At 47.0% G+C, this 26374-nt stretch overlaps 1 protein-coding gene across 1 annotated transcript in view; it reads right to left on the bottom strand.

The window, feature by feature from the left end:
* Positions 1–26374, bottom strand: part of exoc4 (exocyst complex component 4) — a 132630-nt gene that overhangs the window by 83650 nt on the left and 22606 nt on the right. Inside the window, exons 8-9 of the mRNA XM_036518366.1 lie at positions 12768–12913; positions 12203–12291 (exon numbers count right to left, since the gene is read on the bottom strand). Coding sequence (XP_036374259.1) covers positions 12203–12291; positions 12768–12913 — 235 coding nt within the window. The remainder of the gene's footprint in view (positions 1–12202; positions 12292–12767; positions 12914–26374) is intronic.

Here is a 26374-nt window from a genome sequence, read left to right as displayed (position 1 = left end):
TTGTATGAAATCCCCCACCCCCCCCACCCCCCCCCCCACCCCCCACACACACTTCGGCATGTGGACTTTACTGCGAGGACGGCAGCGACGACTGATAAGGCAGGTTGCCGGGGGCATCCGCTGCGAGAGGCCGTTCTTAAGATGTCCCTCACGTCTGACACGGTTTGTTTGTCCTCGCCTTCTCAAGGTGTCCTCGGCCACCTCCTGCTCCCTCTGGCCTTCGGGGTCGCAAGCGCCGGCGCATAAAACGAGCGGCAGATTCCTACACACGGAGCCCTGAAGAGACGCCTGGAGGCGGGCGGGAGGGCCTCAGAACAGCGCAAAGCCAGTGGAGGGGAGGAGCGGCGGGCGTGGCGTAGGCCGCACACCCATCTGTGCTCCCTTCCGGGGGTTATCCAGTGTTATGAACATTCCCGCCTGCTCTTCCAGAGTCTTCGACAAAGGCAACCGAGCGCCTCTTCACAGCCCACCAGCTCCATCACATTACAGTGAATTCACCCTTTCCTCAGCACACTGCCTTATGCTGCCAGATACCCTGACACAACCGCATTTTCATTATATACGGTATATGAACTCCATTCCTGGAAGTTCTGGTGATTACAGATGCCGATGCTATTGATTTCGGCGATTACCGACAGCAGTACCCGGACTGCACTAAAGCACAAGGGCATGGCACCACAGACCCACACCCAGTCTGACCCAACGACCACGTCCTGTATTACACAACACTGCCCGTTATCCAGGGGTGAGGCCAGCAATGCCACTCATTATCACTACAAAAGGTTCACCACACTGCCAATAATCACTGAATGGGTTCTAATTAAACCTGTCATTTGTACTTTGTATAGTTTTATCACGCTGCCAATTATTACTGCATGGGGCTCATCATACAATCAGGTACTACTGCGTGGGGCCAAGCACGCTCTCAGAGATTAGTGACTGAGGTTTATCAAACTGTCCTTATATTGCTGCGTAGGGTTCATCACACTGCTGGTAATTATTGCACAAGGACAATAAAATCACTCATGGGTATAGCATGGGTGCTCTTCTGCCAGCCTGGAGTTTAGAATGACGATTCTTAAAATGGGCCATCATTTCCCCCATTTCTGATGCCCTGAACTAATGAGCTAATCTGGACATGGCCACTATTATACTGTACCTCTCATTCGGGAGACATGAGTCCGCTGAGCCACTGATTATGCTAAACTCTTTTGAAACGTCTTTCCAACACTCCCTCGATTCAACTCAAATATCCACAATGACACCTATGTACCTTTCTCATCCATCAACAGCACTTCCATCAATGAGAGAAAGACTGCTCATTGGAGTCCCCCTAAAGCCAATAGGTGGGACTGTAAGTGGTACCACTTACAGTCCACACTCCACACTCCACACTCCACACTTACCAAGTGTGGAGTCTCTTGGGCCAATGGATTTTGTTAAAACACACGTCCAAATTCCTGAGGGTGAGTGGGTGAGTGGTGAAAGTGGAAAATGGTAAGAAAGGCAGACAGGCAGTGTTTGCAACCAAAGAGAGGGCCACAGTGCTGGACCTGACAAAGGCCGCATGTTGGCCAGAACGTTGCTAGTTGACGTGCTCATGAAAAGTACTCATTATGGGAGCTACGCTGCGTGGGTGATTTTTTTTCCCTTCAGAATCTGATGATACCAACCAGGCTTTGCGGCTCCCTCCGGCACTCTCACGCCAACCCCCTGCAATCTAACACCCCCCCCCCCCCCCCCAAGCCCCACAGCCCCCCCAATCCCCCCAACCCCCCCTAATCAGCACCGGAAAGATTAAAGGTAAGCTACTGACAGCTGTGCTGATGACAGCTCTCCACTGATTACAATTAACAAAGGCAGCACAATACAAACTCTCTCGCTCTCCCAGGCAGTGATTAAGGGTCTGCAGACATGGCACACTCCCCCCAGCCTTCATTATAGACTAGACACTGTGTTTACTCACGGACAGCCGAGCTGACCTTATCAAAGAAATGAAGAGGGTTTTTGTTGGTACTGTCTATATAATCCGTTGCCGTAAATATTAGAATGCCTTTCGGGAAGGAGGCGCGGCGGTCGGGGGGCCCGTGGTCCCGCGGCCCGAGACCCAATCAACTCAAAGGCGGCGGAGCCAAGGCAATCATATCAGAATCATTTCCCTTTCCCCCACCTAATTAGCCGCTTATTGGGGGGATTGACGTCAGGTTGCATTAGTTACCTGCATAGCAGACGGTTTCATCCTGGGTGTGAATGACAAGCGTGTCGCATTTCAATAGCAGTGATACAGGAGATTTGAACCCGTGCGCCCCCACAGGCCCTGACCTCTGCGTGGCGGTGCTGTCCCAATACGGAACGTGCCCCGAGGGTGTGAGAGCAGGTTAGGAGAATGGACCGCGCGCCCGTGTGAAATCAGAGCGGCCGTCTCCTCATCAGCACAGCGACCGGCGTCCGCCAGCGGCGGATGCCCAGACTGTCGAAACCCGCCACATAGCAACCGCGCCCGTCTCTCGGTGCCACCCACGGCTAAGGAAAACTCAATTACCGCCGGTGCGGCCGGGGCACCATTCAAAAAGAGCACAACCCCCACGCCTCGCTGTCATTTCAACACTAAAGCAATTCAATCGTTTCACACTGATGGAATCTGCCAGGAGATTTTATCAACCGCGGCGCTGATTGAAGATTAAAAAAAAAAAAAAAAGAAAAGACAAAAAAAAAAACACAGCCTCAAACCGTGGTGTTATTTCAGAGATAGGCATCACCATAAAATTACTGGTAAACAAACTGAATATGAGGCAATCAAATACACGCAGTGTTTGACTCTGCAAGTTTATTTTCCTTCCTGATCTTATTTCTGTGATTTGCGAAGGGGGCGCGGGCGCTTCTGTGTTCACGGAGTGCGAACACACAGAAAACACGCTACGTTACTGGAGCCCAATCAAAAATCTCCTCCTCCTACTAATCTATAACAACCAGCCCGGAGCTATTTACAAGTAATAAAACATTTTTAATTTTTCACACCAGAGGATTTAAAAAATGCTAGCATGTGCTTTTTCAAATGCGTGATTCTTCGGGGGGAAACCGAAAGCAAAGGTCCCATCTCGTCCAGATCTAAACTGCACCATCTTCAGACTGCAATGTTAATAAAGCTGAATGTTTTCATACAATTTTAATAAAAAAGCACAGCTGGATCCTAAAACAGGGCTTGCCTTCTGCAATAATTTCAGTTTCAAGTGCAGTTCTCACGCTGATGCGCTTCTGAAGACCGTTTTCGAGGACAATTAGAATTCCTGTCCTCAGCCACACATTTAACATTGCATTCGCTTAGCGGACACTCTTATCCAGACCAGCTTATGTAGCTTACATTTTCAGATACTATCCATTTATGCAGCAGGATTTTTGCTAAGTCAGTTCAGGTTAAGTACCTTATTCAAGGGTACAACAGCAGAGCCCTACCTGGGAATTGAACCAGCAACCTTTAGGTTATGAGCCCTGTTCCTTACCACCACACTGCAGCCAAAACCTGCACAGTGGAGAGAAGAGTTCACTAACAGCAGGGCGCCCTATACTGAATTACATTTTTGCTTAGAACAGTGGCATCCAAATTTGATACATTTACATTTTCTCTGACTCGTTGATGTAACTGGATAAACCATCTTGCTCGAGGGTTTAGCGGCCGCGTCCAACCTTCCACAAATCCAAGGCCATCGGGTTCCAAGTCTCTGCCTGGTGAGAGGCCCTGGCTCAACTCCTGACCCCGACTCTCCTCCCCACCCCTAGTTGGACACTTGGTGAAAACAGCCAGGACGCACAGGGAGAGTCTGTTGCAGGATCGAGCCGTCCCCGATTCAGAAGGCTAATGACTCCTCACTCTCTCAGCTGCGCCGGAGCTCGGGCTACGCAAGGCGGGCTATTTACTTTGGACCCGCTCCAAACTCCGTTACCTTTAATGAGTTTCTCTTTCTTCAAACGTCCTTCCTCCTCTCACATGCCCCCCCCCACGCAACAAAAACACACAAACAAATAAAAACCCACTGAGCTATGACGTGTTCCAGAGGCTTAATGAAGACTAAATTAATGCTTTAAACAAGCCCTCCGATCGGAAACGAGTACTCGCGTACACCGCCAGCTAGGCGCGCATATTGAACGCCGGGGCCCGTGCAGGGTGGTTTGCATCGAATCTCGGAGAGAAACATAACCGATACCTTCTTCAGAGAGAGGCAAACACCCGGCGGCCCTCTGCAAATGGCTTCTTATTTGTTTTATTCAATTTAGCGGGAGGAGTGAGGTGTTTGGGGACCGGCGCCGGGAGAAGAAATAAACGCCGTGAATAAGTCAGAAGCTGCGGCACGACCGGAGTAATTAGCTTCGAGTTTTACTTCCTTCCTTGGACAAATTGACACTCCGCAGAGGAAATCATCCGGCTGATTAATGTTAGCGGCGCGGCGCTCAGACAATGTAAAGGTCCTCACAATTAAAGCCTCGCCTCCGTTGTTGTTCTGTGTGGCAAACACACCTTCCTACTGAGCTTCCTGCTGCGGGGACAAAAGTGGGCGTGGTTTGACTCGTTCAGGCCACACCTTCTGGGCGGGCTCCTCTGCAATTAAAGACTGCGTCCATCAAAATGGAGGATGCACCACAGAACAGGAAGCGGCCAGCAGCCAGGGGAATATCATCGATTTGCTGACCAAGACTCAGCAGCCTCTTCGGGCTCATTACAAGGAAAGTTAATCTGCCGACTTTCCACTTGGCCTTGGACTACCAGGCCATGCTGTTGCTTGTTTTTTTTTTTTTCCCCCCACATTTCTGGCACTTCGGAAAGAACCTTCCACAATAGTCCATCTACTCCACCAACAATCAGTCCATCTCTGAACTCTTTTCCTTTTCTCACGCCGCAAATCCCAGCCGGTAGGAACAGTTCTCCTTCACTCATGAGAACGAGACGTGGTGCAAACGGACAGACTGACCAATCGCACATTCACGCGAGTTCGCGCTCACCTCTCAACTGCGCTGTAGCATTCCTGCCTGAAATAACAGATGACCTCTTATTGTGTCAACACAACCCAACGATCCCTCACTGAAACTGGACTGTGCCATGCGTATGATTGTGTTATCGCTGTCTTTGCAATGTACAAAAGGAAATGAACACTCTTAACCTGTGGAACACTAAAACTCATAACAAAGCCATCCCTATGTGTTCAGCATGGGCAGTATTAAGTCGTGCATTGACGTTTTAAAAAGACAAACTTTGTGGGGAACGGCATACAAACATATCTTTGTGTGGTGGAGTGCATCACATCTTTCTTAAGCCAGACAGAGATGTGTCAATCGACAGATGCAACCATCATTTTCTCAGCCAATCAAGTGACGATTGTTTCTCGGCCCACCGCTGACATCTTTTTAAGCGCTCCCTCCCTCCCGCCTTGTGCCCCCCCCGTCCCATGGGCCTCTCTCTCAACCGTTTGCCCCCCGCTGTGGGGAACAGAGTTAAATTACCCGCAGTGCCTTTCACACAATCAACCCCAGGTATAGGCTGTGTCCATCTGGGGACCCTACACAGAGAGTGAAGAAAGGAACATGATTGCCACCCATCTCTGCACTTGTGAAATCAGACACTGAGACAGAAAGGAGACCCCACGTCTGCTGTCAGGACTGAGATAACGAACGCTCCTCCATAGCCATGTCCCTGCAAACCGTCGAGGGGCCTTTCTGCCTTAATGGAAAAGGCAGCAGTGTGGTATACCAGTAAAGAGGGTTCAATTCCAAGGTAGGCCACTGCTATAGTACTCTTGGGGAGAACTAGTTAACCTGACTTACTTACACATAACTTACATAACACATAAACACTGTAAGCTTTGTAAGTTACACTGGACAGGAGGTCCTGCTAAAAGCAAAAAAAAAAAAATTAATCCTACCTTGTCTAGAAGGTGTTCCCGGGATCCACATCACGAGGCCTGATTGGTGGCTGTAAATTACCCAGAACCACCCTGGCAGACCTCTGAAACCACACTGAAAGTACTCCGGCACCAACTCTCTTGAAACGTGCCTACTCTCCTAATCACATTTTCCACACATAACGTACCAAACCTGGCCTACTACATTAGAGGTGCATCAGTGTGTAATATAAAACGTTCCTTATCCTATAACGTAAAACTCAACAAAACACAAACTCTTTTCAAATAATGTAACTCTTTGATATGAGGAGTTCTTTCATGAGCAAGGTTTCACCTTTAACTTAACTATTCTAGTTGTTACCTTATCATTCAATTTTATGTATACTGCAGAGACTCAATGCATTAACTTTTCTTTTACGCATTGTGCTCTTTCTGGATCACTTAGGGAATTTTACTCACAGAGGACACCTAGGTACACACCACCCCTAGATTCAAATCTACCACAGCCAGGTTCAGAATGCAACGCCCCTAACTCTACCCCGGGTTGCTGCCCTCTAAATGCAGATAAATGCTCTAACCTCTATCTCCCACTGCTGCCCTCTGGTCCAGAATCCTGTGCTCTAACCAGCAACCCCCCACACAGCTATTCATGTAACCCTGTTATCACCCACCTGCCCCCCGTGTGAGGGGTTAAACTCATGTCACTCCAGCCTCTGCTGGATCTTTCCCAGGCTCCGCCTCCTCTACACAGAAGCTGACGTCCATCCACAGTGTGTTTAAAGGGAACGCACGTTACTCGCTCCCGCCTCTAGCTTAGTCAAGATCTCGATTCTCAGCCTTCTCTCAGACCCCTCACATCCCGCCTATCACCTGTTTGACCTGTTGCCTTCCGGACGGCGCTTCAGGTCAATCAAGTCCCACACCACCAGACTAACCAATAGCTTCTTCCCCTGGTGCATACGGACTGCTAACAAACACTGACACCCCCCCCCCAACCCTCTACCTCAATACAACTGTGCAATTCCACTGTGCACTTTTTTTTTTTTTTTAAAGGCCATATTATTGCACAAGTTTTTCTTTATACTTCTTTTCATTTAGAATGTGTCTTTTTAAATTTGTATTTTATTGTATTTTATTGTATATTTTGTATATTTTTTTCTATGCCACGTGCCTTATTTGTACTGTGTTTACATAAATGTTCCATAGTGCGCTGTTGTTGCAGACCACCCAAAGTTTCGTTGTACCCCCACCGTGCAATGACAATAAAGTCTATTCTGATTCTTCTGATTCTGATTCTACGCATGAGGGCAAAGTGTAAAAACAGCGCAACAGTTAGCAAAGGTGTAACGTAAAAACTGTGCGACCCAACCTGCATCTACAGTGCTTTTAATGGGAGCACGCGTTACTCGCTTTGCCACGCCCACCCCTGCCTCTAGCACTGTACAGTCCTTCTCCTGGAGCGATCGCCTTTCTCCATGACGTCCCATGAAAGAGGGCTGAGGCGCCGGGGCTTCCCAAAGCGCCGCCCGCAGCCTTGAAGGCCCGCTCGTTTTAGCGGCGCGACCGGCGGACGATCGCAACGACAAACGCAGCCAGGTGGCGGCGGCTGTCATGAGCCCGGCAGCCCCGCCACTCCCCGGCAGCGCGGACTTTGACAAATCATTCAAGGCCAGTCGGCCCAGCGAACCGCGACGGACACAACAGGCATAATCTGCGCGCGGAGGGCACGGATCAATCAAAGAGGCTTAACGACACCGGGGGAGCCAGACGAGGGAATCAGACAGGCGATCAATCACCGCGCTGATTGGCTGGATTAGCTGGCGTTTATCAAATACTTTCCCTCGGTTTAATTTTCAAAAAAAAAAAAAAAAAAAGAAAACCTATCGACTTTCCTCCTGAGAACTCGCTGTTGATTTCAAACTGCAATTATCTCTGAGACGAATCATAACACTAAGGTCAAGTATTGAAAATCTGTTAAAAGGAATACCCTTGTTAACCTTGAATGCCGATGAAGGGGCCTAGGCAGAATTAGATAAGATAACGATTACACATTGCCATTAAAAAGGAAATGGGGGGGGGGGGGGGGGGGGGGGGGCAGAACAAAAAAGAGAGAATCGCTTAATGTCTGAGACCGATATCTCCGAGCTCTCCACACGTACGGGTCTCTTCCAAATCTGGACGTGACATTGCAAACGCGCGGGGGAGGGGATTTTGGGGAGGGGGGGGTAGGGGGAAACGGTTGTGACATGACGCCGATTCTAACGTGCCAGAGAATTCCTCTCCTCTTTGTGTCAAGATGACAGGGCGTTATCGCGCTAACCTTTACCAGACGGCAGGGGCAGGATCTCCATTATAAAAATGTCAGGGCTGCTTCTCATGAGTGGAAGGGAGCCGCGCTGCGCTGTTTACAGACAGAGCCCCGCGATGGAGTCTAATGTCCACCTACACGCGTCAATACCTTCCTCCTGCGAGACTTTTTAATTCGCACCTCTTTTCTGGTAGTGGGTAAAACAACACTTGCGGGCTCACAGGCCACTCCATGCAGAAACTTCTCTAAAGCTGCCCTGAGAACACATTTAATGTGCAAAACACAGCCTACGGTTCCTTGTCCTACAGAGACGAGGACCATTTTCCTTATTTCTTAAATTGCTTCATCAGATATGTTACTGACTGCCCAACCCACGATTATGGGTAAAAATAATATAAGCTGAGAACAAAGCACCATATAGGTTAGACTGAGTGCTCTCAAACATCTGTTTTTTTGTACACCATGTTCTTTTATTTTGTGTCTATAAACCTTTGGAAGTGAAATCTGAAAACCTCCGTTTCATTCAAGAGTCTTCATTCTGGAACCTCTATTTCTTTCAAGAACTACCTGTGTCATTCAGAAATCTACAGTTCATTACAGAATCTCTGGTTATTTCAGAACTTTCTGATTCATTTTGGAAACTATTTATTTCTAAACTCTCTGGAATATTCAAGAATCTATTTTTATTCAAAACTTGTTCATTCTAAACTTAATTCTCAAAACTCTGGCCCGCCTACACGTTTCCACCTTTTCATTTCCTCACTCACTTTTTTTTTTTCTTTTCTTCTTTTAAATTGTCTTCTCCTCGCAAATTTCCACCCTGACTACGCAGCACGCCTGGATCTGAAATCAAAACTGCTAAATTGAGGTAGACTGACACTCTATCCAGCTCCAGCTCACAGGTGTGAGCACACAGAAACCTAATCAATTCCTTGAATTTAGTTTTAATCAGTTTAACTGTCAGACGTGTGCTTTAGCAGAGACAGCTGTAATTAGGATGTTGATGCGCTGGATGCTTTCTCTTTTTTTCCCCACCTTCCCTAATGAATGTTCCGACTACCCGAGCATCCGAGAGAGGGGAACGAACGAAGGCGTCTTTCTCACTCGCAGAGACGTCAGACGGAGCAGCGCCTCGATCGCAGGCAACATCGGAGAAGCTGCGTCTCAATCGCAAGCGGCGCCGAACGCGCGGTGTCTCATTCGGGGGGCGTCGCGCACGCTGTGTCTCAATCGGACGCAACATCGGACGGGCCGCGTGTCTCAATCACGCCAACAACATCAAACACGGCGTCCCACCCGGAGGCGATATCAAACACGGAGCATCTTGCTCGTGGAGACGCCGGACATGCTGTGTCTCAGCCACCAACAAGATCAAACATGCGGCGTCCAACTCGGAGACAACGTCGAACGCGCTGTGTCTCACTCGCAGAGACAATGATCCAGAGAATGATCTGCCTTGTCCTCTGTGGCCACTCAATCACAGCAGCGGAGATAAATACTCCTTGCAAAAAGGATAAAAATCTTCATCTGGAAGAGCGGTTTTCAAGCTTTTTTTTTCCCAGAACACACATTTGGCTGCTGTTCCAAGGCACACCTGACACAATTGACATGTTATTAAGAGAATTAAGAGTTACAAACCATGATTTTTAATTTATACTAGTGTATACTAGTGCTTCATCTATCTATGCTAGCCCAATACCAGTTAAAATAAATACTGGGTTTTATTAACTTTTTCGCAGATTCTTCAACTGCAACAGTAATTAAGCTTAAACGTTCAGTTCTGTTTATAACTGCAGACCAGAGAGAGTCTTATGGACTGAAAACTAAAGTTTTGGGAATGGCCGAGCTGGCCGAGAGGTTTGATTTATTGGACAACAAAATGTTTTTCTGATGTGCAGCAGATTTGCAATCAGTGCGGCCATATTTATTCAGTTTTGGTTTTAGTTATGAATCAACACATGCATGCATGAATGCATCTCATCTAATCCTGCTGCGGTCACGCTGAAATCTGACCTCACTATGACATCACTTATTACGTAAACCCCACCCCGGGCGGAGTCTGACCATGACACCTTTTGAGTAACTGAAAAGTCTAAGAGGGAAATGGAAAAGAAAAATCAAAGCAATACAAGTGAGCTGGTCTTGTGCTGATCCAACAAGAACAAGGATAACACTATGCTATCACTGTAACCAAAAAGTGGATGAAATACCGTCTGAGAAGCCAGTCTGACACAACCCCCCCCCACCTCCACCCCCTTCCACCCAAAGCATTCACTCTCAGACAACCTGCAGCTCTGAGCTGCCGTCACCAGCAGGCGGTAAAACAAATCAACTTAAATAAGCCTGATATCCATCACCTCTTTAAATAATTCCTGTGCGATACGGCGCAGCTGTGGCACCAGGCACTTACGTGGTTAAATAATGTCTTGTCATTTCATCATTCGCCAACGCGTCCATTACCATTCCCGGCACCGGCGCCCCTTCTGCTCCCAGACGCCTCCCGGTTTCTGGAATAATCTTGATTAAAAAGCCATTGTTTCTATTCTGAACACCAGTGCACCGTACTTTCACAATCCTTGTGCTTCCTCGGAAAAATTCATACATGGCTGTTACTTCTATGACCAAACCATAAATAATAATGAGGTTCCCCCCTGCATCACTAGCAATAGTCTTTTTTTTTTCCCCACTTCTTTAAGAAATGGTTTTATTCGTTTTAATCTCATCTTCCTGACATATTTGCACATTCTGTCCCGGGCTGGGCATTGTGATGGAAATACCAGCCGTTTCCATTCGGCACCTCTGAGGCTCCTGCCGTTCGGCTCTGCCTCGCCCCACTTTGCCCGCCACAGAGGGTATGAACCGCGAAACGCACTTTTGGCCTTCTGTTTCCCCGCCTGAACTCTCCATAGGCTTCACGCTCTGATATTCCACTGCGCACCTGGTCAGGAATGCGTGGCGTTTCCAAACAGCTGATTTAATAGAGACACTGTGAGCAGAAACATCCCACTCGTCCTAATGGCAAAGTAGCTTTGTTATTTACCTGCTAGGAGCTCAAATCATTTTTAGCTACTTTGCTCTACGGAAACTGGCACACAGAGCCTAAAAGATATTCAAAGCTTAAAGATGACCAGGGACTTTATATACATCTGATATTTAGGTCTAATTTCAAAGGTGGAACACAAACTTTGTTTTACCGGACTCCATGGATGATCTTAACTCAGGTTATCTCAGGAACTGACCTTACTTCAGGTGACTCTGAGGTCACCTCAGAGTGCCGAAAGAGAACACTTTGCTAATGTCCATTTTCAACCTCTGCGAACAGAAATTTCTTTTGAACAATGAAGCGCCATATAGCTCTTATATAAGAGTGGCCACCGTTCAAAAATGAACTCCATTTGGCCCTTCCCTCCCCAGAGGAATTGAGTCAGAGAGAAATGAGTAATCAAAACTGCTACGCATCGCTGCTGACCGGAACTGCAAGGTCGTTCCACGGTAAGAGACGTAAACAAGGCAGCAGAGAGACTATAGATTTGGGAGAGTCCCCATGGACTGTGTTTCTCTCTTGTATTCGGGCTTTAGCATTGGCCTTTGAGAGTGCTCTGTGTGTGTGTGTGTGTGTGTGTGTGTGTGTGTGTGCCCGTGTGTTTGTGTGCACATTCGTAAGCAGGTCCTACCTAAATGACTTCACAAGGACGATTCTCCTGCAAGCTTTGTTGATTGACTGACTCATCCTGCAGCCCTCTTCTCTGTCTCCTGCTTTTCGTTCTCCTCTCTCTCCGTCTCCAAAAAGCGTTAACTCTGCTCCTCCTCCTCCTCCTCCTCCTCCCTCTTTATCCCTCCACCTCCCTCCCTCCCAAACCTTCCCCCTTTGCCTCCCTCACCCACCTCACTACCTCCCTCCTTCTGAACCCTCAGTCTCATTTCTCGCCTCCTCTCCATCTCCCTCTCCCCAAATTCCCACCCCCCCTGGCACCCTCCACCGCCCCAGTCCTCTGTCACTCACCCTGCAGTTCTCCGCTCTTGCTATACAGCTCTCTCCTCTGCTCCCTCAGGTAGGCACTCATGCTGATGGCGTGGGACGAGGACTCAAATCTACAACACAACAACGCAAGAAGTTTAATGAGCAGAACAGACCATTCAGTCCGACTAGCTGAATCATTGTGTCTGCACCAATAATTCTGCATTGTATCTAGGACTGTGACAAGCCTGGTCCTGAACGCTAAGTGCCTCTGCTTTACTCTCTACAAATCCTGGCAGGCTATTGCATGCATTTATAACTCTGAGAAAAAAATACTAATATCATTTACTTTTAATTAATGTCCTCTTGTTCTGCTGACAGAACTAGAAGTTTAACAGTTCAAAATAGTTTCTGCAGTCAACTTTTTTCACCCTTCCTCTGACTCTCCTCTTTTCTACACTAATGAAATTTAGTGTTTTGAGTCTTCAAAACTTATATGGTTGACACCCCTAACCAGTCTTGTTGCCCCTCTCTGTCCTTTTTTGAGAGGTTCTATGTCTTTCTTTATAGTGTCTTTCTTATAGTGTGCCACTGCGGCCCTCTCTCTTACTTGAACAAGGACTGCTTGGGCCTCTGCGGCCGCTTCTTGGCAAAGAATGCTCCGAAGTCGCTGGCGGTGCTGGCGTAGGAGAGCTGGGCCGAGGGCTCCGCCGCGCTCCGGGTGTTCTTTACATCCAGGTAGTCCATCAGCAGCACCTGCGGAGGAGGCCAGCCAATCAGGGTCCGCTGGTATTGTTACATCACAAAAGGACCAAATGCTAACAACAGAGCGACTGTGGGAGCAGATGCAATGTTGGAGCCAGTGCAGCTCAAAGGCCCGGAGCTCATCTTAGCATCCAAGCCACAAGGCCAGGGCGTGCTCTACAGTCCAGCGTGTCTCTATACATTTGTCCATCATTGGGCAGCACTGACATAACATTTGGTCATTTAGCAGTTGCTCTTAACAAGACTGACTTATAAATGCAGCAGGGCGGTGTAGCGGTAAGGAACATGTGTCATTACCCAAAGGGTGCCTTTTCAGTTCCCAAGGTGGGGAACTGCTAGGGCAAGCACCCTAGGGTAAGGCACTCACCCCGAATTTCTTCAGCATGACCACCTGTAGAAACGGCTGACATGCTAATTATGTAAGTTTCTCTGAATAAGACAGTCTGCTAAGCAAACAGTGCAATACAATTGAAACAAAACTCTTACTTCTCCCTAACACTGAATGGAATTTTTAACCATGAATCCATAATCTGGCAATAAATTTAGAGCTGCTCTGTCCCCATGGCCTCTGAGACACATTTCACCATACCATTTCACAAACGCAATTACGACCATTCAAATATTTAACGCTGAGAGGGTATACTTAACTTTTCTCATCGCGGAGTCTGCTCGGGCCAATCCCGAACAGCCGGCTACATATGTTACAAATTAGCCTTACATTTCTAATCGGTTAATAATTCAGTCCTCCAATTTACGGTTTCTATTTCTAAAGGGGAGAGAGAGAGGTGGCGGGGGGGTGGGGGCGGTGAGGAAATGATGACAGGCGCGATGGAAATCCATCTCACTTTTAATGGAGTAATTAAAGTGGCAGAGGGGGCCGAGCTCGGAGAGGCGCCCGCGTCTGAGGCGATCCTTCAGACCGCAGCGAGAGCGAGCCGACTTATCGTCCTGTCAGCGTATTAATTACTAATGACGATCTGATACACTGATGGTGGGAGCAGAGCACGTAACCCCCGACTTAATTAAATGCCAGCGCCCGCTTGATGAAGGGCTCCAACCTACTTAAACCACATTAACGGGAAGTTACTGAACTTTTGAAGCAATTAACCACGCAGACGAGAGAGAGGGGGAGAGAGAGAGAGGGAGAGAGAGGGAGGATGAGAGAGAAAGAGTGAGAGAGGAGAGAATGAGACTGGGAGAAAGGAAATGTGAAAAACTAAAAGATATAACCACACGTTACTTTGAAAACTGTACTAGAATCATTCCTAATTTTAAAGAATTGGGTAGTCCAAAAAAGGCCATCATCCGAGCACAGGGGTGGACAGGAATACTTGCTGCACAATTTGTGTCAGCATGCCATAACTGGAGGGACAGAGGCTAACTAATCGTCATACGGTTAAGATCACTGCTCATAGTATTATTGTTGGTCTGTTCTCGTTTGAAATTTTCTAATTCTCTATGCCATTCATTACTGACCTGTTGACATTTTACAACATGGTCTGGCAATATCATTACCACTGAAACAACCATGCCTGAATTTGAAAGAGAGAGAGAGAGAGAGAGAGAGAGAGAGAGAGAGACAGAGACAGAGAGAGAGAGAGCTGCAACAAATCAAGTGCATTCGAGTTTCCTGGTTTCAAACATTTCCTGGTTTCCACCCCAGAGAGAAATCTGGGGTTGGTGCAGCAAGCCAACAGAGGGCTACCAGCTCTGTAAATCTATTTCAGGTCATCTCTGAAGATGACAGGCTGGAATCGGTGGAGAAGAAACACAGAGCCTCTCTCTCTCTCTCTCTCTCTTTAGATAACACTGAAATCAGTGGAGCACGTCTTCATTGAGAAGCAGACACCAGCTGCAGGCAGCCACTGGTTGGTTTCCCTCTCAGCCCAAACTTAAAGAAAGAGTGGAGAGAACTTCAGAGCACTCAGAGGTGTACTCATATTGTAACACCTTTACACAGGGTTCTGGATTTGCTACATTCATGCTACAACTCCACCAGGAATCAAGCTTATAACCCTCTGGTCGAGAATCCCAGGGGTGCTATATCCCGCACAGACATTTTTTGGGGCTTAGATCAAAGATAGTTAAAAAGCCAGATGTTTGCTCAGCTTTGCCCTTTAAATAGGACATACACGTTGATGACAGGCCAGCACCCAGAGCCCTGAATCGCTGTTCCAGTCTGTAGCTCTGACTGGTTTCCTTTCATTCCTTTATCCTTGTGTTTTTTTTCTTTGGTTTTGTTTCTTTTTTATTCCCCTAGAGACAAAATGTGATTGATGTTTGAGCGTGGAACCTGTGAATTATTCCTGCATCCTCATTACCGCCGTGGCTGTGTGTGTGTGTGTGTGTGTGTGTGTCGATGCCAGAAGGCCAGGGATCCACCCGCATCAACAACATTAAATCTTATTAAAATCTCCTTTATTCCATCAGACGCCTCATTACAGGAGGTGAGCTCGCCCCAGCGATGGGGGCGGGGCGCGTCCACTGCTCGATAGAGCCGTCCGCTCAACAATGTAAAAACACGTAAGGGAGGAGGGACGCCGGGTCGCTGGTTGGGGTGTCTGACGCACACCTCCTGCTTTGGGATGAGCCCCGTGCAGTTCCTCCAAGTCACTGTCATCGTCACCTGACCCGAGCACTCACGCACTCCCTGAACTCTACGCCCAGGCTCTCTGAATTAACCCCCCACCTGGGCCCTCTAATGCCGTCTCGCATAAATGCATCGCGTTATTACCTGCAGACGACTGCTGACTGTCCAATAAACCGCTCTGTTGAAAGTGAGAATCACCTTGGCCTACCTGTGCAAGTGTGTTCGTTCCAGAGAACCGACTGCTGGGTTGTTGTTTTATTCACCGAACTCTCAGTCAGTGGCTCATCTATAATTTTTTTCCATCGCTGTCTGAAGAAATGAAAACTGCTGATGATGGTGAGACTGGGTGGGCGAAACAAATGTCCCAAACATGCTCTGCAGCAACTTAGATAAGGGTCTTCAACTCATATAAGGGTGTTCAGACAATACGATTGACTCACCTCCCCATCTCCCCAAACGCCTTCACTCCAAACTTTCTCCTCCTCCTGTACCTCCTCCTCCTCTATTTTTACTGAGCTGCACTTTTATCTGCTTTTGAGAGCTGCAGTGTTTTAACAGGCTATAAATCAATATTCATGACAAGTTCCACTACGGAGCAACGGAACAGGGAGACTAAAAGCCAAGGGGAAACCGCTTTTCACACCAGATAATACACTGGGATTGTGCGAATGTGTGTGTGCAGACGTGTTTGTGCGCGTGTCCGTGTAGACTTGCGTGTGTGTGTGTGTGTGTGTGCTCCACTTTGTTTTCTCATTCGTTTAGAGAGAGACTGTGCGTGCGCTCTCTATTTTGTTTTCTTATTAATTTGTAGCTATTTCAATTTGGCAGGCTGTCCTCTTAAAAAGGACTGTGTGTTGATGTTCATCTCCCTCCAAAAACAAATCGGGCCAATTCTCCCGTGCTTCCTGTTTACAGAGAGTGCAACACAGACGTGGAAATGTTAGTGATTAATCTGAACAAGCGATCCTCAAAAGGTCTGCTGTTGGGTTTTAAGGGTGTGTGTAGTTTAATGAGGTACCCAGCACACCACAGAGGCAAAAGAGGCTCTCCTCAGCCAATTAAGCTAACGAACCTGCCTAATTGAGAGAGCCTACATCGGAGGACTGAGCGCTCGTGTTCTGAGGATCAAATCGAGATAATCAAAATGATCATGACTTTCTTCCTCCGACCCTTCCAGAGACTGTCTTGGCACGGCCTGCGTCAGCGAATGCCTTTGTTGTTTCGGTTCCCGAGACTGCACAGATCACGGGCGCCTGGCCTGTAATCAGTCCTGCCTGAAGCTTTTCGGGGACTCGCAGATTTAAGGCACGGCTCGCTCCCACGCAGTCCCTGCAGAAGCGTGCCGCAGAGGGCGGTCCCCGGGACGCGGCACCCTTGCGTATGACACCCGTAACCTCTCGGCTGCTCTCAGCCCACCGCCGCCCTGTGAAAATCATCTGAGGGCCCTCCCCAGAGGAACGGATATGCATTCGGGAGACAGTGGAAAACAACGGCCGCAACTCAGTGAGACTGCGATGCCCTGGAACACACACTCTCCAGACGTACGCCACCGTGGAGGAAACACTGAATCAATGAATCAATGCACCTGAAACAAGATGGAGGAGAGCGGACACACACACCCACTGTTAACTGTTGAGTGCAGTGACATCACAGGGGTGTCTACATAACACTGTTCCCTGTAATAACACTAATAATACTGTTCCCTAATAATATTCCTGTTTTCCGCTGAGCCCTGCAATCCACAGACGCAGGCCGAGTGGGCTGCATCACAGCAACGCCGCAGCAACCAGCCCCAGTGTGGCTCTCAGCTAGGCCACAGTGCTCTGGAGCTCCCAGCAGGTCTTGGGCTTGAGTCCCACATATAGACTCCTCTCCGGTGCAACACAAAACGCGGGCTGCAGAAAGCTACGAGAGGAAAAGAGCTCACATAAACAGACGACGCGAGCTGACTGCAGGTCAGCATTCCATGACCCACTGTGGACGCAAATATTCAATCTGTGCGCTTCATTAGCTAGATTTGATTGAGCCCTTAATTGAATACTGATCTGCGTCTGACATTTCCTGACAGCCCTCTGTGACAAAAAAAAAATATGCTGTCGGGGCTGTGTTTGTGAGAATAGATTAAAAGGTGCGTCTTCTGCTTCCTTTACGCGTTCCTTAGTTTTTGTTTTAATCAAATCGGTGAAATGGATTTGTGTACGTTTCCTTAATTAACTGATCAAGATTAATTCGTTGGTCAATTAATTATCACAGGCTAGAGAAAGGATAAGATAAATCTACACAAAGATAAAAAAAAACATTACTTTAATCTTGTTATTAGCACAATTATGCTATTTCTTTCATAAAGGAACGTACTGCGAGCAACTGTCAGAGTATGTCAGACGCAGATCTGGAATCAATTAACAGCTCAACCAAACCTAATTAAGCAGAGGCTCAGAGGGGAATGGAAACGAGGACACGCAACACTCCAAGGCTGGAGAAACGCTGCTGGAGGTGGCTTTGGACCTGGCTGAATTATCAGGTTTTGACGGTGATGGCTGCATCCTCTGTCAGATGGAGGCTCCCCATCCATAGCCTGCCTAAAGCCTACATGCCATGTCATACCCTGTCTACCTCACTAGGTTCTACCTTGGAACAGTTGCAATGAACTGATGCCTGTATATGTGTTATCCCAACGTTAATATTTTTTACTATTTTCGAGGAGTCTACTTTTTCACAGGGTCAGAGAACAATTTTCCCGTTTTTTCCCCCCAATTGGCTCCTTTGATTCTCTTTAGAAAATGCACTATGCTACATGTTCAGCACTTTGATTGTAAAATGCGCTATAGCAAATAAATTTAACTAACTGACCGTTTTGATTTATTATTTGTTTATTTATCAGGGCCAGCGGGCAGGTACTTTCCCAAAATTAGCTATAAAGCTAAATTTAATCTGTAGTCCCTGGACAGGTAAACAGGAACAAGAGGAAATAAGTATGCATGCAACAGTAAGTTACAAGGAGTGGCCAAATCATTACGAGACAAGCAGGTCTGTGCAGGACACCAGCCAGCATCTCCAAGAGCAACAGGTCAGCAGTCATAGTGGCAAGCACGAACATTCAGATGGCTCAGTGCACTGACTTCTTTGGAAATACAATGTTACGACCTAACTCTATGTGTGCCTAACTCACATATCACCATATTAAAGAGAGAAGGTTGTCTCATCTTTATTCGAAGATGTGGATATTTTGTTGCCATTGTTCCAGTACAGGTTGAAACAATGGCAAGAACTTTTGCTGCTGAAAAGAGGTACGTTTCTTGAGGACCTGGTCCAGTGCTCAGGCCTCTGTGAGGACACAGATGAATGTCTGCGGGAGCAAGGGAGGGGTGCGAGACTTCCGCATCCTCGCCCTCGCCCGTCCCGCCTCACCAATGACAGTCTGAGAGGGCAGAACAGGTCGCTTTCGCAAGAGCGATGCTGATGGGGGAAATATTTGCCCCGAAGACCGGGCAAGCCCAATTAATGTATGCAGAAAAAGATAGTAGAGAACCTACCCTTTAGAATCGCTCACAAAGAACACACACATATGCCCCACTGCTGAATAGGTCTGGATCTGTTTCCATTGCAAATATTCAACGGACAGCAACATCTGCTGTTCTGTTCTATTCAAATGACAGTTCAGGGTAGAACCACAGAATCTCTGAGCAGCCCAACCCACTCAACCCGTCTTTCTGAATAACCCAATAAATATGCAGCCAGTACTTCTCTATTCACCTCTGCTCACTGGAAGAACCACTACATCAAAAAAGTCGCTGTTTTCAACAAATCGCCGCTGAGGCTTAAAGCAGACTGGGAATCAGAAAAATGCCGATGTACAGACAGAAGAGAGCTAGCGGGTGCAGACTCCTGTCTGAAAACAACTCAGAGGAAGAGGACTCCCCCACAGCACCTTGGCTATTTAAATCCTAACCCATCCTGAGCTCCCCAGCTATCGCCTGTAGAACCCTGACAACGCAAAATAGCAGGACACAGGGTAAGGGGACGGGTTCGATTGACATCATCAAAGCTGTCTGCTCACCGCAAGAAGCACTGGCGATATGTAAATATGACAGGGTTACAAAAAAAAATAAATAAAAAAGTGACAAGTTGATCAAAACGTTAAGAGAACAACGGCAGAATCTGGGCGCATCAGATTTAATTAAAAGAGATCATTGTCTTGTGGCTGCTCTCTGGCAGTTCATTTCAGCCTTGTTTTCCCTGCGCTGACAGCCGCGGGGAAGGCTCGGATATTTCTCCATTAACATACACTCGTCTGCTTTGTCTTCATTAATCTCGGGGCGGTCCATGATTTATTCATCACGGCCCCGGCCAGCCGCTTTCATCTTCATCCGAGAAGGTTCAGGCGAAGCCGAGCTGCCATCTTTTTCCCTTCCCCCCCCCCCCCCTTTCTCTTTTCGGGGAAGCGGGGGCGGCCCCCGTCTGACGAAGTTTCCCGTCTTACGAGGGGGGTCGAAGCCCTGGCTGACAAATGGGCTTCGCCTAAAATGTATGCCCTTTTTCAAGTCGCTATGGATAAGAGCATCTGCTAAATGACTGAATGTAATGGAGAGCAGGAAAATGCTCACACTCGCTGGTTAGTGCACCGTTTCTTGCCGCAGTTTTGACAACAGCGATCAAAGACACTGCGACCTGAAAACAAGAACTCGTGACGTATCAAATGGTAGAACGCAACAGCACAGCAAAACTTTGAAATGGAGCACTTCTACAACATATACTAGCCACAGGAAGAGCTGTAGCCCTTTGGCCAAAATGCCATTGTGAACTGCGGTTGTGTAGCTGCCTAGCTAGCAAGCCAATCTAACTCAACTATTCTGTAAATAGTCTTGTGTAATATCTGGCCTGTAATTGTGACTGTTCATGCAAAAATGAACTATATTTTAATATACTGAGAATTATATTGTTCAGCCCAAAAATATATTGCAAATAAAATTAAAACATATTTCTGGCAATCAGAAATATATTTCAATATACCAAAGCAGCACTAATTTACATATTATAAATATATTTGAGCTAACCAATACATTCTCTAAAATATATTTTCTCAATATGTATATTTTTCGTATGGGTGCCTTTGCAAATATCTTATTTCAGACCAGAATACTGGATCTCCTGTTGACTGCACACTGATTTCTACACAAGGGTGGGCTTTAGCACATCACTAAAAATGCACTGGTCATTTATTTGCACATTTGCTCATTTGGCAGGCGCTCTTATGGAGGGCAACTTCTGAAAAAAGTGCATCCAAAGACAAGCAGCCATGCAGACACTGAAACTGGCTACCCTTGACTTCTACCCAGGTTCAGTTTCAGCTAGACAGCTACTGATTCAAAGCCGAATTTTTACATACTGTATGTCACAAAACACATGCAGGAAAGCAGGAATGTGATCAGATGCCATGCTCCCTGCTATGTAAATACTGACACATACAAGTAAGCAAAAGTATCTTAAATGTCAACTGCAGTAAAAACTCTTTGATGGTGTTTGCATGGAGGACAAGTTCTGCTCTCTAGCAGAAGACCTATTCCACCAAGAGCACAGAGCTAAGCCAGGTAACATTTTTTCTCTCTTTGTAGTCTCTCTCTCTTTCTCTTGGTTTGTCGATTGATTTGCCATTTAGCTGAAAGCAGGTTTATGCTTCATGCAACTGGTGATTAAGAGACAGACATTTCATTGTGGAAGACGGATAAAACTAACTGGAACAAAAGCTACTGGTGACAAACACATTGTCAAGACGCCCACTGAGTGTCAAACAAAAGTCATCCAATCTCTGAGCTGGAAAAAAAAAAACAGCTGCAAAACAAACACCATAAAAATGAGGTATTTTTAGGTATTAGGTAGTTTATTGTCTTAATTGTTGCCCTAACATGTCTCCTTCTGAGACCTGGTGACCAGCATCCCTGCTGTGACCGCAGGCAGACTGCTGTGTATCGATCTCAATTTTTCCCCTGAATTAATTATGAAGACACAAACGAAGGAAGGGACTAATTAATCCTTCCGATGTGTCAGGTTTGTCATAACAACAGACCGAGGACCACAGTGGTCCGTCAACACTGAAATAATAGATGCGTGGTTGCGTGCTTGTGTGTGCGCGCGCGTGTGTGTGCGTGCGTGTGTCTGTCAGGCATTTTTGACCTTGACTAAGCACCCCCGCACACTGTAGTCTCTCTCTCACTCAGAGTGATTGGTTCTGCCACCTTCACAACAGTACCTTTGCATTACCAGCCAAGGACGAACAGGCGCTAATAAGGAGGTCCGCCGCCTCTGAAGAGCGTCTGATCTGCCTTGTTCTTGTTCTTCAAGATTTTATTTTTGTTTTGCTCTCAAAGACTTGACTCACGGTGTGCAAGGCGACTCAACGGCACAAAAGTTACTGAGCAGAAAGATAATAACAATAATAACAAAGCATTTGCATAAAAAGAAACGGACATCACAGGAACGCTTTCATTGACACAGTGTGGTGTGTTAGTGTGTGTGTTTAAGGGAGGACCCTTAATTAAACGGAGCCCTTCTGAGGTGCTACACAAAACTGCACCCAACTGCAGTCAACGCACCAGTCTCTCATCATCTAAGTGGTCCACACTTACTATACTTCCCCCCACACACACCTCTCATGCCTTCCAGTGTGTCTGTTTGCGCACCTCCTCCTTCCTGCAACAGGCTCTCATACACAAGCAGGCTATCTGACAAAACGCTCAAGCTAGGCTTCCCCATAGTGAGAACCCGAAAGCACAACAAATGCGGTTACGTCCTGTAGGTGGCGCTGCACTGAGGTTCAAAATAGGTGGGTTTTCATGGCCTGAGGGAAAGGAAGTTAGCAGAATTTAATGAGGGAAAACTGTGAGCGGAAATGTGAAGGCTATATTTTCACAGGTTCCAAACACTCAGTCCATAGTGTTTTCAGACCATTGAAAGCTTTATAAAAAGCCTTATAAAAAAAAATCATTGAGAATAAGGGGCTGGAGTCATTGTAGTCCGTTTCCCCAGTTCAGCTGTAACCTAATATCTTCCAGATATCACAGTCATGAAAAGTCTTATTATATAGTCTCTTTATAAATATAAAGAGTCTTATTTATTTTGTCATATTCATTTATTTGCAATTACTTGTTTTTGCAGGAGGGGAACCCCTTGAGACACTGCATTTGATTCTCTGTGTTGCCCGTTGTGGGGTCATAATATTAGCCATGAAATGATTAAGGAATTAAAAAAAAATCTAACACACGCCAAACCATCAAACAAAATAATAAATACTTGGTCCCTTAGAAAAAGTAGCCTTTTAGCATCTCTACACAAGATGCAATTTTCTAACACGTTATAGGCAGGCTGATAGATCATTCAAGTCGCTCGGTGCCTTAAAGCTAAAAGCTTTTTGTTCCAAAAGTCATTACGGGCCCTTGGGGCTTCTCAGCAAATACAGCACGCAGTTATGTAGGAAAATGCGCTTAAAGCACGTCTAACACGCAGATATATCAAATCCAACGCGTGACAAAATGCAGCGAGGCTGCTGGCTGCGGCGACGGAACAGACAAACAGCGCGACAGAACACGCGGTTACCGGGTCGAATTAATGAACCGAGCTTAGCGCTGTTTTATTCATCCGAAACCGCCGACTCCTTCATGCGCACGTCTCGTGGATCGGGGTAATTATTAGTCATCAGACGAAGGGCTTCAGACGAGTTCTTTCCCGATGGAGATACCGGGTTTTGTGGCAGAGAGCAGATGCGTGCGGGAGGTCCGTCTTTTAAGGGCGCATCTGAGGTCTGATAAACGCTCAACGCTCAGTGGCTGTCCTTCGAGTTTAATAGAAAGACACCAGCGCTCTCCCCCAATATTAGGAACTGCCACCGGCGATTTCCTGCTGCCCAGACACATCGTGTCATGCAAAGTTTTGGTGACCAAACGGCAATTTCCAGAGGTGACATGGGATGGCAGGTCACGGAATTAAATGTGTCATTCATGAAGCCGAATAACGCCCAAAGCCGCGCTTTCGTCCTTCCCTCGCCGCATCGAAGTTGGAAACACTGCGTCTTTCTACCATTCTTTCATTCCTTCTGTCTTCAAAGTAAATATAATATTTTTCTTTGACTGTTCTCTCTTTTCTCTTTTTTTAGCCCTATACAAATCCAGAGCATGGATGTTTTCCACCAAATTCTTAGAGATGCAGTACGCGCAGAACAGTAGCCTATCGACTGTCTCAAAATTGTCTTGGAAGGAGCCCGATTCTATCCAAACTTTTCTCAGCTGTAATTGTTGGCTTGTATAAGAAAGAGTACGATATCTAAAAAAAATCATTTACACGTGGCTCACACAAGATTGTTTCGTAACAATGTTAAAAATCATAAGTGTATGTAAGCGCGTTTGTATTGGGACAGACCTCACCTGCGTCCGGGGGAGGGGGGAGGTGGAGCACGTGATTGTGATTGACTAAGCTACAGCAAACTAAGATAAACTACAGCATTTTACCACGGAGTTCCTATGTAGGGACCTCGTACATAAGCAAGCCAGATCGACGACGGAGAACTTGATCAAAACGCAGGCGTCAGAGAGGATCAAAGTCTCAACTTAATGCAGCTTCACACTTTCGGAGCCTCCCACCCCCCTCGTTCGTAATGGGATCGGCAGGGGACCGCGGGACAGCTTTTTAATGGAGAGCGGTCATAAATCAAACCAAGGAAAGCGTGAAGCGGCGCTCGTTTAACATGTAAATCCGCTCCGCTGTGCCGCACATTAATAATCGATACGGCTCCTTCTTCGAAAATGGCCCCTTCGGAAAGTGATCGCTTTCACCGGTCAGAGGCGGTGTCGGTGACAGTAATAGAATTTAACACTGTCCAGTATCGTGTCACACTTTTAAATGGCAATCCAATTCCGCTTTTCTCCCCTGTAAAAATCCATTTCCCCACACTTAACACACAGCGCGGCTACATTACCAGCATTTTCAGACAGGGATTAAAACTGCACTTTGTCGCCTCGGCCTAACACAGTCATTGACATCCACTACCTCTTAATGCTTTAAATGCATTAAATTACCAATTTGCTTTGTGCATGCCTCTGTCCAGAAAAATACACATGAATACCCTGACCACACGAGTTTTTCCTTGAATAAATCCACTTTAGTCTTTACACATGGCGTAGCCTTTAGCTGGATGTGTACTTTAAAGTTGTTCACAACTATAACAACAATGTCCTTTCAAAGATAAACCCGTCTGCCACCCTGGCGGGTCCACGCAGGGGACAATGCGCAATCACTGAGAGGTGTGTAACAAAAATGTCACGGGGCATGTGTTTCCGGGCAAAAATGTTCCTTCAGCCCAGGCCTCATTAATTTAGAGTTCCTTAGAAGGCACTTGTATCCAGAGCGTCTTACATAACTTGCAACTTTTTAACATGTTGTCCATATCTACAGGCAGACATTTACTTAGGCAATGTTTGGTTAAGTAGCTTGTCTGAAGCTACAATAGCACTGGCCAAATCAAACTAGCAAACCGCTGTGTTACAACCTTTGGGTCCTTATCACTCTGCACCACACCACTGCCTCCTATATTAGTCTGTGTGTTTGTGTGCAGGCCTGTGTGCTTTATGGATCCACAGTGAGTGCATCTGGCGCCTCGGTGATCAGATGAACTGTCCAGCAGCAGTCACTCTCTTCCTTCCAGCTCTGTTCAACAGGCTCTTTTTCATTCCCACCCACTTAAGTGTTTTCTCATCCTGACCGCTAAGCCTGAGAGTGCAGACTCACCCGTCTCATCTGTACTTATGTAAAATAATCACTGGTTTGCGTTCATGATTGATTCTACTGTTAAACTGCAAAAAAAAGCAAAGTTAGTTACAAACTTAGAAACTACTTGCTGTACCATCTGCGAATGTAATAAATAGCAGTTTGTTCACTGAATTCATACCTCCGTCAGGGTTACAGAGTGTCGCATAAATAATGTTCATAACAACGACAACGTACTTCTTAAGGAAAAAGCGACTCGGCGGCTTTTTTCGAGCGCCACCGTTCCCATTTCTGAGGGCGTGTATCGGCTGAACTCTAAACTGCGAGAGAGACGTCTGGCCCGAAAGACCACACAGATGCGCAAGCCTTGCCGTGTGTGGAGTAAACACAACTCCCATTACAAAGAATTCGCTATGCTTGATTATGTGGCGTAGCGTGCGCTGCCAAGCGAGATTTGTCACCCACGCTCAAGTAAAAAAAAAAAAAAAAGGAAAAAGACGCTTTCAAAAAGATAAAATCGAGCAGGGAAAGAAAAATAACAAGAGTGACTGAATAAGAAAAGCTCATTTCACATAATGAGTATTCTAATCAAGAGATTACATTATCTCGCATCTTGGCGTTGGTTGGGGGGAGGGGGGGAGGGTGCTGGCAACCGTGGCTTGGCAACGCGAGGGCTGCAGCTCTGAACCGGGAGACCGCCGTGAGCGCCGTTACCCAGGGGTCCTCGCTTCGGCGCGTGTCTGTCTGAAGGACATCCCGCTTTGCTCCGCCGGCAGAGAGGGATTGGCGGAAACGCCTTTCCCGCTGTGCCGCAGGTGAGGCTGCGCCCGCGGCGCCAGGCTTAATCAGGGGTCACATGTTTTAGACGCCACCATAAAGAGTGCCGTGGCATTTCTGTGCTTTATGTATTTTTTAACTAACGGGCCTTTTCCTCTGACACCTCTCCGAACACCTGCCCACAGCACAGCCGACAGCCCTTTCCCCAACTGTCCCCAACCCCTACAGCCGTGTCACCTGATGGCAGGGACAGCGGCAGAAATAAACTGGCTTCCCAGTGCAATCACCTGATCAGACTGAAGCCAGATCAATCTAATATTTACTTAACAAAT

Source organism: Megalops cyprinoides, chromosome 23 (genome assembly GCF_013368585.1).
Source record: "Megalops cyprinoides isolate fMegCyp1 chromosome 23, fMegCyp1.pri, whole genome shotgun sequence".
NCBI lineage: Eukaryota > Metazoa > Chordata > Actinopteri > Elopiformes > Megalopidae > Megalops > Megalops cyprinoides.
Note: the sequence above shows the minus strand (reverse complement) of the source record. Positions and strands in the feature narration are given on the sequence as shown.